The following is a 14,852-nucleotide window of genomic DNA, read 5'->3' as shown; positions in this document are numbered from 1 at the left end:
ACTTGCTACCTATGCTAACAATGCTAACTATGCTAACCATGCTAACTAGCTAACTTGCTAGTGAGGACTTTTATTTTGAAACATTTGTTGCTAGGGTATCCATGGTGGCCACTATCAAGAAACAAGAAGTTACTGCAGTATAATCATGTTGGTTGCTATGGAAACGGTCATAAACACTTAATTTTAATGGTTGCTATGTTGGTTGCTAGGTACATGGAGGTTTCATGTAGTTGACTGGAGGCATAGTGGATGATAACTGACAGTTGGAATGGTTGAACAGTTCAATAGTTGAGTAGTTTCAATGGTTAAATGATTTAATAGTGTATTATTGCATTGAGGACTTTTATTTTGAAACAGTTGTGGACAGAGGAAACAGTTAACAGGATATGTAGTCTTCTGAGAGACTGTATGCTTAAAGCCAGAGAAACTGACAGTTGGTGCCCAGGTGGCCGGCCACCTGGCATAAGATTCTAATTGCTGCCGTGATGTCATAATGAGCAATGTTAAGTCTATGGGGGAAATTGTAATAGTTTTTAACTAATAGTTTAAAAAGTATAAAAGTTACAAAGTTGAAAAATACAAAGCCCACATCGCGTAAGTAAGACCTACGCGACATAGTTTGAATGGAGTTTCTACGTTAAGCGGTTGAAGCTGAATTGCGTGCGTTAGAAGAAGAACTAGAAATGCAATTCCAAGGAATTACCAGTGCATGAAAATGCAGAAATAGATAGATAATGTAGATATGGTTACTAAGGTGTAGCTAGGGTAAACATGGTGGTTGCATAGTTTACAGAGAGTTGATAGTGTGAAGGTAGACTGTTTAAAGATGAAACATTCCAGTTCTAACTTAACTAATGATTTCTATTCATGTTAAAATGTTGATTAGCTAACTTAGCTAATGATTTCTAGCAGTTACGCTAAAAATGCTAATTATGCTAGCAATGCTAACTTTACTAACAATGCTAACCAGGTTGATTAGCTAACTTAACCAATGATTTCTAGCAGCAATGCTAAAAATGCTAACTATGCTAACAATGCTAAATTTGCTAACAATGCTAACCAGGTTGATTAGCTAACTTAGTTGATGATTTTTTGCAGTTATGCTAAAAATGCTAACTATGCTAACAATGCTAACTATGCTAACCATGCTAACTAGCTAACTTGCTAGTGAGGACTTTTATTTTGAAACATTTGTTGCTAGGGTATCCATGGTGGCCACTATCAGGAAACAAGAAGTTACTGCAGTATAATCATGTTGGTTGCTATGGAAACGGTCATAAACGCTTAATTTTAATGGTTGCTATGTTGGTTGCTAGGTACATGGATGTTTCATGTAGTTGACTGGAGGCATAGTGGATGATAACTGACAGTTGGAATGGTTGAACAGTTCAATAGTTGAGTAGTTTCAATGGTTAAATGATTTAATAGTGTATTATTGCAGTGAGGACTTTTATTTTGAAACAGTTGTGGACAGAGGAAACAGTGAACAGGATATGTAGTCTTCTGAGAGACTGTATGCTTAAAGCCAGAGAAACTGACAGTTGGTGCCCAGGTGGCCGGCCACCTGGCCTAAGATTCTAATTGCTGCCATGATGTCATAATGAGCAATGTTAAGTCTATGGGGGAAATTGTAATAGTTTTTAACTAATAGTTTAAAAAGTATAAAAGTTACAAAGTTGAAAAATACAAAGCAGGCATGGCATAAGCAAGACCTACGCAACAACGTTTGAATGAAGTTTCTACGTTAAACGGTTGAAGCTGAATTGGCTGCGTTAGAAGAAGAAGTTTAATAACTAGAAATGCAATTCCAAGGAATTACCAGTGCATGAAAATGCAGAAATAGATAGATAATGTAGATATGGTTACTAGGTGTAGCTAGGGTAAACATGGTGGTTGCATAGTTTACAGAGAGTTGATAGTGTGAAGGTAGACTGTTTAAAGATGAAACATTCCAGTTCTAACTTAACTAATGATTTCTATTCATGTTAAAATGTTGATTAGCTAACTTAGCTAATGATTTCTAGCAGTTACGCTAAAAATGCTAATTATGCTAGCAATGCTAACTTTACTAACAATGCTAACCAGGTTGATTAGCTAACTTAACCAATGATTTCTAGCAGCAATGCTAAAAATGTTAACTATGCTAACAATGCTAAATTTGCTAACAATGCTAACCAGGTTGATTAGCTAACTTAGTTGATGATTTTTTGCAGTTATGCTAAAAATGCTAACAATGCTAACCATGCTAACTAGCTAACTTGCTAGTGAGGACTTTTATTTTGAAACATTTGTTGCTAGGGTATCCATGTTGGCCACTATCAGGAAACAAGAAGTTACTGCAGTATAATCATGTTGGTTGCTATGGAAACGGTCATAAACGCTTAATTTTAATGGTTGCTATGTTGGTTGCTAGGTACATGGAGGTTTCATGTAGTTGACTGGAGGCATAGTGGATGATAACTGACAGTTGGAATGGTTGAACAGTTCAATAGTTGAGTAGTTTCAATGGTTAAATGATTTAATAGTGTATTATTGCAGTGAGGACTTTTATTTTGAAACAGTTGTGGACAGAGTAAACAGTTAACAGGATATGTAGTCTTCTGAGAGACTGTATGCTTAAAACCAGAGAAACTGACAGTTGGTGCCCAGGTGGCCGGCCACCTGGCCTAAGATTCTAATTGCTGCCGTGATGTCATAATGAGCAATGTTAAGTCTATGGGGGAAATTGTAATAGTTTTTAACTAATAGTTTAAAAAGTATAAAAGTTACAAAGTTGAAAAATACAAAGCAGGCATGGCATAAGCAAGACCTACGCAACAACGTTTGAATGAAGTTTCTACGTTAAACGGTTGAAGCTGAATTGCGTGCGTTAGAAGAAGAATAATAACTAGAAATGCAATTCCAAGGAATTACCAGTGCATGAAAATGCAGAAATAGATAGATAATGTAGATATGGTTACTAAGGTGTAGCTAGGGTAAACATGGTGGTTGCATAGTTTACAGAGAGTTGATAGTGTGAAGGTAGACTATTTAAAGATGAAACATTCCAGTTCTAACTTAACTAATGATTTCTATTCATGTTAAAATGTTGATTAGCTAACTTAGCTAATGATTTCTAGCAGTTACGCTAAAAATGCTAATTATGCTAGCAATGCTAACTTTACTAACAATGCTAACCAGGTTGATTAGCTAACTTAACCAATGATTTCTAGCAGCAATGCTAAAAATGCTAACTATGCTAACAATGCTAAATTTGCTAACAATGCTAACCAGGTTGATTAGCTAACTTAGTTGATGATTTTTTGCAGTTATGCTAAAAATGCTAACTATGCTAACAATGCTAACTATGCTAACCATGCTAACCATGCTAACTAGCTAACTTGCTAGTGAGGACTTTTATTTTGAAACATTTGTTGCTAGGGTATCCATGGTGGCCACTATCAGGAAACAAGAAGTTACTGCAGTATAATCATGTTGGTTGCTATGGAAACGGTCATAAACGCTTAATTTTAATGGTTGCTATGTTGGTTGCTAGGTACATGGAGGTTTCATGTAGTTGACTGGAGGCATAGTGGATGATAACTGACAGTTGGAATGGTTGAACAGTTCAATAGTTGAGTAGTTTCAATGGTTAAATGATTTAATAGTGTATTATTGCAGTGAGGACTTTTATTTTGAAACAGTTGTGGACAGAGGAAACAGTTAACAGGATATGTAGTCTTCTGAGAGACTGTATGCTTAAAGCCAGAGAAACTGACAGTTGGTGCCCAGGTGGCCGGCCACCTGGCCTAAGATTCTAATTGCTGCCGTGATGTCATAATGAGCAATGTTAAGTCTATGGGGGGAATTGTAATAGTTTTTAACTAATAGTTTAAAAAGTATAAAAGTTACAAAGTTGAAAAATACAAAGCAGGCATGGCATAAGCAAGACCTACGCAACAACGTTTGAATGAAGTTTCTACGTTAAACGGTTGAAGCTGAATTGCGTGCGTTAGAAGAAGAATAATAACTAGAAATGCAATTCCAAGGAATTACCAGTGCATGAAAATGCAGAAATAGATAGATAATGTAGATATGGTTACTAAGGTGTAGCTAGGGTAAACATGGTGGTTGCATAGTTTACAGAGAGTTGATAGTGTGAAGGTAGACTGTTTAAAGATGAAACATTCCAGTTCTAACTTAACTAATGATTTCTATTCATGTTAAAATGTTGATTAGCTAACTTAGCTAATGATTTCTAGCAGTTACGCTAAAAATGCTAATTATGCTAGCAATGCTAACTTTACTAACAATGCTAACCAGGTTGATTAGCTAACTTAACCAATGATTTCTAGCAGCAATGCTAAAAATGCTAACTATGCTAACAATGCTAAATTTGCTAACAATGCTAACCAGGTTGATTAGCTAACTTAGTTGATGATTTTTTGCAGTTATGCTAAAAATGCTAACTATGCTAACAATGCTAACTATGCTAACCATGCTAACTAGCTAACTTGCTAGTGAGGACTTTTATTTTGAAACATTTGTTGCTAGGGTATCCATGGTGGCCACTATCAGGAAACAAGAAGTTACTGCAGTATAATCATGTTGGTTGCTATGGAAACGGTCATAAACGCTTAATTTTAATGGTTGCTATGTTGGTTGCTAGGTACATGGAGGTTTCATGTAGTTGACTGGAGGCATAGTGGATGATAACTGACAGTTGGAATGGTTGAACAGTTCAATAGTTGAGTAGTTTCAATGGTTAAATGATTTAATAGTGTATTATTGCAGTGAGGACTTTTATTTTGAAACAGTTGTGGACAGAGGAAACAGTTAACAGGATATGTAGTCTTCTGAGAGACTGTATGCTTAAAGCCAGAGAAACTGACAGTTGGTGCCCAGGTGGCCGGCCACCTGGCCTAAGATTCTAATTGCTGCCGTGATGTCATAATGAGCAATGTTAAGTCTATGGGGGGAATTGTAATAGTTTTTAACTAATAGTTTAAAAAGTATAAAAGTTACAAAGTTGAAAAATACAAAGCAGGCATGGCATAAGCAAGACCTACGCAACAACGTTTGAATGAAGTTTCTACGTTAAACGGTTGAAGCTGAATTGCGTGCGTTAGAAGAAGAATAATAATAAGAAGAAGAAGAAGAAGACCGAGGAAGAACAGTACAGTGCATTTTCATGCACTGTAATAAGAAGAAGAAGAAGAAGACCGAGGAAGAACAGTACAGTGCATTTTCATGCACTGTAATAAGAAGAAGAAGAAGAAGACCGAGGAAGAACAGTACAGTGCATTTTCATGCACTGTAATAATAAGAAGACTTGGAATAACAGTATAGTGCATTTTCATGCACTATAATAATAAGAAGTTGAAGAAGACTAGGAAGAACAGTACAGTGCATTTTCATGCACTGTAATAATAATAAGAAGAATAGGAAGAACAGTACAGTGCATTTTCATGCACTGTAATAATAAGAAGATGAAGAAGTTGAAGACTAGGAAGAACAGTACAGTGCATTTTCATGCACTGTAATAAGAAGACTTGGAATAACAGTACAGTGCATTTTCATGCACTGTAATAAAAAGCCTAGGAAGAACAGTACAGTGCATTTTCATGCACTGTAATAAGAAGCCTAGGAAGAACAGTACAGTGCATTTTCATGCACTGTAATAAACAAATTATAAAAAATAATAAAAGGGTAAAAAATAGAAATACTAGACTGAAGAAATGGAGACATTAAAAATGAGAGCTCTCTTTCTCATCATGATTAAACACAATGTTACAGCATTTTGTCCGCATTGTAACCTGTTAAAAGATTTTCAGAGTAAATAAAAAAAATGGCATTACTCTTCACTTGTTTTTAGAGCGCTTTCTTCTCCACAGTTGCAAAGTAAAGCTCTCCAACCATGGTCACGTAAATTACAATCTCAGACCATCAGAGAAATCACCACATACCTTTGAACCCTGTCTTCCAGGGTAGCCAGGTAACCCTGGAACACCTAGTTTGCCCTAAGAGGAACAGGAAACACAATGTTTATAATGTTTTCTATGTGTCCATTGTTTACATAATGTTTATAATATTTACATGTTAAGAATGGTTCTATTTAGCTACTATATTGTATAATCTGTGTACAATCCCCTTTCCAAATAACTAAATAAATAAGATGCTGTGTAAAATAAAAACACAGAATGCGATGCTTAGCAAATCATGTAAACCCATATTTAGCTGCAAAACGACCTAGAAAACAACATCAAATCTCGTAAACCCATATTTAGTTGCGAAACGATATAGAGAGCATATCAAATGTTGAAACTGACAATCTTGAAAGGCTGGAAAGGCTGAAAAAATAATGTACTACTAAAGAGAACACAAGAAGGAACATTTCACAACTAATTAGGTGAACTGCCACCATGATTGGGTTTACAGTGCCTTGAAATAGTTACTTTATTTGCCATAACAGTCTGAAATCAAAATGAAAAAATCTTACAAATTTAGCTTTACAACATCGAAATAATAAAGAAAAAGACAAAGTTCTGAAAATTAATTAAAATAATGAAAAACTAGAATAACAGGGTTGGAAAAGTCATCGTACCCCTGATTTAATACTTTGTAGAGCTTCCTGTTGCTTTAATCACAGCCAACAATCTGTTTGGATATGTCTATATTAGCTTTACATAGGAATATTTGCCCAATTCAGAATTCAATTCAGAATTCAGTTGCAGAATTCAAATTCAGTCAAATTCTGTGGGGAACGGCGATGGACTGCTCTCTTCAAGTCAATCCACAGATTTTCTATAGGATCTAAGTCAGGGCTCTGACTTGGCCACTCAAGGACATTCACCTTCCTATCCTTAAGCCACTGCTTTGTTCTTTTGGCAGTATGTTTAGGATCATTGTCGTGTTGGAAGGTGAATGACCTGCCCATCTTCAGTTGACTAGCAGAGGGACGCAGGTTTTGCTCAAGAATTTGGGTGTACTTAACAGCATCCATTTTTTCTTCTATCCTGACCAATTGCCCTGTCCCCGCTGAAGAGAAACATCCCCACAACATAATGTTGCCCCCACCATGCTTCACAGTAGGTAGTGTGTTTTGGGTGGTGTACTGTGTTTGGTTTTCGCCAAACATAACACCTGGAGTTAGTATGCATTATTGCCTATGGCACAGGCAACTTGCACATCTGGAATGACACAAGTAATGCTGAAGGATGTACGTTCATGACATTTTTCTTAGCTAACAAACTGGCGGTTGTGTGTTCACTGAACACAGCTTATGAAAATATAGCACAACTTTTGCGTGAAATGAAAACATTTCTCTATGTCAACAATGTTTTCTTTGTACTATTCTCATTGAAAAAGGGTTTACATGCTTTGCATATCATAGCATTCTGTTTTTTGTCTTGCACAACGTCCCAACTCTTTTGGAGATGCGGTTGTCGATCAGATACCACTTATTGAACATTTGCATACCAATTCACAGAAATAATCCAAAGGAACAATCATAAAAACTAGTAAACAAAACCTATAAAATGTAATAGCATAAAATAATATATAGTATGGTGAGACCTTTTCTCCAGCTAGGCCTACTGGACCTGGTTCTCCACTGGGTCCTGCTTTACCCTTTGGACCCTCAGGGCCATCCTCTCCTCTGAGCCCAAGTACACCAAGTTCTCCCTGCGAATTACACCAAAAAATAATACAGAGGAACATGCAAGACATCACCAGAATATACTAACAACATCTTATGTCACAGTTCGGTTTATTTCCATTGTGGGAATATCAGTGTTACAATATCAAGGAATTGTTGATATTTGGAGACCTGTGAGACAGGTCCATTCCAATGTTTGACCATAACCAGTGCAATCAAAACATTTATGGGTCTTCCAGTCAAAGCAGAGTTCTATTGTAATGTTCTGAGGCATCTGAGGGACAACATTTGGTGCACACGACTTGAGTGGTGCACTGGCCTTTGGGTACAACAATCCTTAGGAACTGGAAATCTAGGAAAAAGGTTCATATTAAAAGATAAAAAGTATCCGCACACCAGTTAATAGCTCCCACTGAAATGCATTGACAATAAATACATTTCGCTGGGAGCTATACTGGTGTGCGGATAGCGGATACTTTATCTTTTTGTATGGCTTATGGCTCTTGAAGATCCTGCACCCGGGCAAAATTAACTACGGATGTGCGTGGGTATTCAACTTTTTATAAAAGGTTAATATTATACATTGGAAAAATCTACTAACAGTCATTAGACGATCCACCTACTCTCAACCTACATAACACTCAGGATGCACCTTTCCCCTGGTCCTCTTTTCTCACCTATTCACAGACCGATTCTCTTCGCCGGTGATCCAAACCCTAATTTGACACATCCTCCTAATTTGACATCCCCTCTCCCATGCAGATCATATGGCCCTCCTGTTGACATTGATTTCCCTTCTCTCTATTAGCTTCCTCATAACATCAATAACCAGTCTATGCACTTCTGTCCTGTGTCGCTATCTGTTGTTATTGGTTATGTCAGTGTTCCCGTGTTGTCATACATGTGTAAGCTTGTTATATTTTTTGTCCTTGTAACTTCTTGCTTGTATTTTTCTTGTTTGTATTCTTGTTATATTTTTTTTATCCTTGTAACTTGTTTGCACAATAAAAAAAAGAAGATAAAAGCATGTAAGCATACCTGCAAATTACATCATTTGTAGCAAATGTGGTAGAAGCAGGACAGTGGACTTCACATCATTCGGCTAGCAGACAATGCTCTCCACTTTGTGTCATGGCCATATTATCACCTCAGACATGCAGTATTTCTGTCGCTTCTATTCAAACACTGTGTGCTAACAGGACAAAAAGCTATATGGCTTTCTTGGAGGTGGTCAAGTGAAAACATGGAATTTCACCATCACATTTTAATTCAATGTGCAATACATATAATTAACATTAATATACATAATATCAAATAATATGTAATTTGATACAAAGGTCGCACTCACCTTCTCACCGCTAAGACCCATGTCACCTTTGAACCCAGGGAAACCATCCTCCCCCTAAAAAACAACTACTCATGAGTTCAGTTTATCTGAACTCTGCCTCTCACCTCTCCTTCACAGGATGAATGGTAGTCAGCAGGTAAAGAAATGGTAGTCAGCAGGTGCTTTTAGAAATTAACTGGTGAAACTTGGTGGCTATATTTCACTCAAACTAAATATGTGATCATTGTAATGTAGGACTCACATACTTAAAGGAACACTTCACCGTTTTCATATTAAACTATGTTATTCCCTTAACTAAGACGAGTTGACATACCTCTCACGTTTAAATGAGTGCACTAGCTGGCTCTGGCGCACAGCGCTACTTTGATAGCACTTAGCTAGCCCAGCTCATTCATTAGGATCCAAACAGAGATGAAGTTAGAAGTGACCAAAAACCTCCATGTTTTCCCTATTAAAATACAGTTACACGAGTAGACTCGGTGCAGTAATATCCTCACTCTTGCACTTTCAGTTTCACTTTGGAGTGAGGATAATTACTGCGCCGAGTCTAAGTGCTCCCAATTGTTATTCCACCACAAAATATAGTTATCCCTTTTACCCGCTTAGAAATGCACCACGTTTAATTTTGTCTCACCATACTTAGTCGTGTGCCTACTCATGTAACTGTATTTTAACAGGGAAAACATGGAGGTGTTTGGTCGCTTCTAACTTCATCTCTATTTGGATCCTAATGAATGAACAGGGCTAGCTACAGTAGGTGCTATCAAAGTAGCGCCGCGCACCAGAGCCAGTGAGTGCACACATTGAAACGTGAGAGGTATGTATCAACTCGTCTTAGTTAAGGGAATTACACAGTTTAATATGAAAAAAGTGTTCCTTTAACAGAAATATTTATAATTATTGTAATTACACACAAATTTAGATTGTACAAACCCACATAAATATCTGTATCTGACAAACTGCTTTACCAAAGCACACAAGGGTAAATTACAATTCACTGTCTAAGAATGCATCTAATTTAAAATAGTTGCATATTGCCTTCTTACCGGTTCTCCTTTGCCACCTTTCATGCCACGCACACCCTCTGCTCCCTTTTTTGACATAAAATTATAAATTAGAAAAGCTGCATTCTATCAAGTTTGGAAGGTAAACGGCAAAATCAAAATCTAAGGTATCTTACCTTAACTCCACGAGGCCCTGGATAGCCAATAGAACCTTGAGGACCAGGGTGACCCTATAAACACAATAACATTATGTCTGTATTTACCCCATCCGTGGAGAGCCATCTAACTGTGATGCTAGAGGCCTTTGTTCAATCTCCAAAAAGCAGAGACTAATCAGAGGTACTGACTATCCTGTAAATGTCATTCTAGCTTTATCAATTACTTTGTAAACTGGAAACAAAGAAAACAATTCTCTACTTCAACAGGTGGCAGTATTGCTCTGTAGAGTGAATGTCACAAAGCAGGAAGAAGTATGCTGACATCCAGTATGAAAATACATCATAGCAGTGTGGAGTAGCTATCTGTGTATTCAAGTATTGATGAACTGCCCCAAAACCTGGAACTTAGATTTTAGATTTACTTTTAGATTGTACACTAATAATAATTTAGCTTCACATCATAGACCTGCAGAAAAATACAGGAACTATATAGCATTTTCAAAAATGTCCACTGATTAAGCCTAGCTGGCTTAGCCTTAGTCCTAACAAATCTTAATTAGCTAACAGTAGATTTACAAATTCATCAATTGTCGGTAGTCAGCAGTGATGGAAAAAGATAGCTGGTGCTAATTTATGACACTAAAGGTGATGCAAGCTGGTATACTAAACAGTCTTTGTATCATTCATTGTGGAGAAAACAAAATCTAACATGTATTTTTCCTTCAGTAGGCCTAATACTGTTGGATCTCTAGATCTGAATTCAATATATCAATATAGCCATCATGATAACTGTATGGAAAGGTTACTTTTAAGTTGACGGACAACACAACACCCATTCTTAGAACACACCTAAGCAGGAACATGCACAAGGACACACAGTAATCCACTCTCAGAATGTCAGCTATTTCTGCCCTATCATCACCACCATCATCTACCAACACGTATTCATCCTACATACACTTACTACTGCAATACACTTAAACACGTCTCCTTCCCAATATGTCCTTCTATCTCGTCATACTTTAAAATATGAAATCTGATTATAAAAAGAAAAGTGCTTCCCATAGTTAGGTATGGTACAGTGTGGTACTTCAACCACCTCAGGGTCTTATTGGTATGAACCTTGTGTGACTGCTGCCCCAGTCATGTGTCCCATGGTGGCCACTGACCACACTTGTGCTGGTGCTGACTAGCCTCCACCATGCCTTAGTTATGCTGCTATAGCTTAGTGCTGTCACGCCGTACAACTCCTCTTCTCCCCCCCCCCCCCTCTCTCTCTCTCTCTCTCTCTCTCTCTCTCTCTCTCTCTCTCTCTTTCTCTCTCTCTCTCTCTCAACTCTCCCTCTAATCTCCTCTCTCTCTCTCTCTCTCTCTCTCTCTCTCTCTCAACTCTCCCTCTAATCTCCTCTCTCTGTCTTGCCATTCAACTCCATCTACTTCCCTCTCTCTCTCAACTCTCATTCCTTTGCCTTTTTCTCTCTATAGTTTAACATTATATATCACCATTGATATGCTTATCAATACTAACCATCATGACTTAATACTAAGCACTCTATATCTCTTTTTTCCCCTATACCTCACCTGTGAGGTAAACCATCAGCAGTCATCAGCCATCCTTGTGCCTGGCCCTCATCACACCTGAAGTCTGGACTATTTGAACTTTCTGACACTACAAATTACCTTACTGCACTGTAACTGACCCTAGGCAGATGGGTTGGGCCCTTGAGTTGTGGATCTGTCCGAGGTTTCTTCCTATATATATTTTCAATTCTAGGGAGTTTTCTTCGCCCCTGTTACTCATGGGCCCTCTCTGAATGTTTTAACACTCTGTAAAGCGCCATGAGACATGTGTAATGTTTTGGCACTTGAAAAGTTTGAGATTGTTTCACATCCATGTTGAAACTAAAATACAAAATAGAAACACCAATTTTTCAAATAGAATATCCCTTACAACCCCTCCTTTTTCTCCGTGAGGACCTTCTTTTCCAGGATGTCCCTATGTGAAAAAAAGACACATCTGTTCACAGCAAAACAATACTGGAGCTCAAACTAGTGAAATGAGAGTAGTTCATTTATTTTCATTTTACACATTCATCTAAAAAAATCAAATATATGTTGTTCCTTTTGCATAATTCCTTGTTCCTTTCCCCTCATTATTGGTTGTGACATAACTGCTAGATAACTATTAAATGTTTGTTTGTTTTTTCAGATGTGATATTATTGTTCTCATGGGTTTCACCTGGAAGTATTTGAGTAGTGCAAGCATTTCTTGGGCTCTGTGAGGGCCCAGTCTATGATCAGTGGCCCACATGGCTACATACAGGCCAACAAAGATGACTAACTAACTGAATGGTGTAATGGTGTAAAATATACATGAAGGTGAAGCATTACAAGCTTTTGCCAATAGATTAAAAATTGTATCTAATTCCAGTCTCCTATCAGTGTGTTTTTAATGTCACAACATACATTTTTCTCTGAATAAGCAATAAGAGAGGATAAGTACATTTTTCTATATTGGTTAATTATCATGACGCATGTGTAGTGCCAGCTGTTGCCAAAGCTTCCGTCTTTGCCCATATAAGGAGATCTGGGTTGTTAATTGAAGCTAACTAAGTATGGCAATATGTTGCATTGTAAGTTAGCTATGGGGTAGCAAAGATCAAAGTGTGTCTTCACCTACTGAAGATCACAGTATCCATTCGAAGGCAGAGAACAAAACTGTGTAAAGCAAAATGTCTGCATTTCCAATTTCTTCGTCCCCATGAGAGTTTAACAGGTGCGATAATTCAATATCCCCATGCTATTTTCTCATAGAAAAAATCTCAAGAAAAGATGGCAGCTCTTTTCATTAATTTAAAATTAGCATTCAATTTATGTGTGCTGAACAATGACTGTAAAAAATATCTCCATATAGAATTATGCGCTAACTTCTGGTTATTGTTCGTCCTAATTATCTTACATTCCCTTTTACCAATAGACATGATTTTTCTTAGTTTCATTTTAACATCACAGCATCCTGTATTTTAAGGGATTTTTTATAAACCCATGAGTGTATATTTCAATATCATTAAAACAATACTCACAGGGGGGCCATCTGCACCAGCCAATCCTTGCAATCCTTGTTGACCATTAGGACCCTACATAAAATACACGTGTCAAATTGAAGTAAAACAGTTTTATTGGGCTGACACAAGACAACTCCAAAGTTTATAGTGGAAGTGTAGGCTTCAATCACAGTGGTGCGAGAGGGCGCTACCGTCAGTCTGATGGAATAAGTCTGCTGGATACTGTGAGGGATCTCTGCCTGTCTGTCTGTCTGTCTGTCTGTATGTCTCTGTCTATCTATCTACGGTATCTATCAGCTCTGGAAAAAAAAATAAGAGACCACTGCACCACAAATCAGCATCTCTACATGTATGACAGACATTCCATTCCAGTGTCTGTTGAATTCCAACACAATCACACCTCATTCTACTTCATTTCATTAGGAAAAGAATATGTGGTCATCACTATGCTCTTGCAATAGGACCAGCTGGTTGTAAAAAAAACAGTGCCAGTAGTACCTCCAAAGTAATTGGAATAAAAAAAACTATTGATCATGCCAAAAGAGTTGAAAGAAAAACACTTGAGTGAAGAAAAGAAGGGTTCTATACTAGCTTTACTGGCAGAGGAATACAGAGAGTGTAAGGTTGCATCCATCCTTATATTCTAAGATGGTGGTTCATAAGAACAAGGCCAAACAGCAGACATTGGGGACAACAAAGCTACAGACTGGCAGAGGGTGAAAATGACTCCACTGACTGGGATGACCGTCAGTAATTAATAGTTCATTGCTTTTGCATGGTTGTTTGAGAGATACTTCTGAAAACAACAGCAACTATATAGGTGCTTGTTTTGGGATGTTTCATGCAAGCATCATAAATCGTTTTCAGACAGGTTTTCTGCACATTCTGCGATAATTGCTTGCCGCATTTCTGATGATAGCGGACATTCAGACACGAAGCATAGGCTATAGCGGAATGTACAGTATACGGCCACCTGTTGTTCACATCTAATTTAGAATTTCCCTTGGTTCGCTGGCCAGATAATGACGGCTAATAGAGTAAATGCAGCCGCACTGTCAGCTGTGCACGCCTGACAGTGGAAGAATGTAGTTTTTACACCGGGAGTATGGAGGTGTAGCCTTGCTGCATTATCTGCAGCGTGTTGTTAGAAATGGAACTATTCAGTGGCATTAGGGCGCTCATCACTTGTGTGGATTTCCCCCCGCGATTACATTCACATAGCAGCTGTGGCAGCAACATTACAGCAAAATTACTTAATTATAAGTAATTAGTTATGGTTTATAATGAATTTAAATTTGCATGCCTGACTGTTAGGATTCAGGAAACAATACAAACTTTTGTCTATGGTAAACAGCCGTGTAGACAGGCGAAAATCTTGAGATCTTTAAATGAAGACTAGGCTACAATCGTCTGACCATGCTATATTAAAATTTGACTAAACAATACTCAATGCCAAACAATGTGTTGTACAGTCTCTGCTCTGTTTGTATGGAAGTTGCGAGAATCCACGTTGTTCAAGTAAATGTTAAATAATAAAATAGCCTTCCGACAGGTTGAAGCGGAGCTTTGCCATCAACGTTATCGTTTAGTTTCAGTTTCTGTCACGCAAACGCGCACATGCATGCATTCAACAAATGCTCA

The 14,852-nt window shown here is 37.6% G+C and overlaps 1 protein-coding gene across 1 annotated transcript in view; it reads right to left on the bottom strand.

Annotated features, from left to right (window-relative positions):
* LOC134077594 (collagen alpha-1(XI) chain-like) overlaps nt 1–14,852 on the bottom strand; it is a 270,154-nt gene that overhangs the window by 147,651 nt on the left and 107,651 nt on the right. Inside the window, exons 25-31 of the mRNA XM_062533297.1 lie at nt 13,230–13,283; nt 12,098–12,142; nt 10,165–10,218; nt 10,031–10,075; nt 8,985–9,038; nt 7,555–7,662; nt 5,946–5,999 (exon numbers count right to left, since the gene is read on the bottom strand). Coding sequence (XP_062389281.1) covers nt 5,946–5,999; nt 7,555–7,662; nt 8,985–9,038; nt 10,031–10,075; nt 10,165–10,218; nt 12,098–12,142; nt 13,230–13,283 — 414 coding nt within the window. The remainder of the gene's footprint in view (nt 1–5,945; nt 6,000–7,554; nt 7,663–8,984; nt 9,039–10,030; nt 10,076–10,164; nt 10,219–12,097; nt 12,143–13,229; nt 13,284–14,852) is intronic.

The sequence above is a fragment of the Sardina pilchardus genome, chromosome 3, assembly GCF_963854185.1.
Source record: "Sardina pilchardus chromosome 3, fSarPil1.1, whole genome shotgun sequence".
In the NCBI taxonomy this organism is placed as follows: domain Eukaryota; kingdom Metazoa; phylum Chordata; class Actinopteri; order Clupeiformes; family Clupeidae; genus Sardina; species Sardina pilchardus.
Note: the sequence above shows the minus strand (reverse complement) of the source record. Positions and strands in the feature narration are given on the sequence as shown.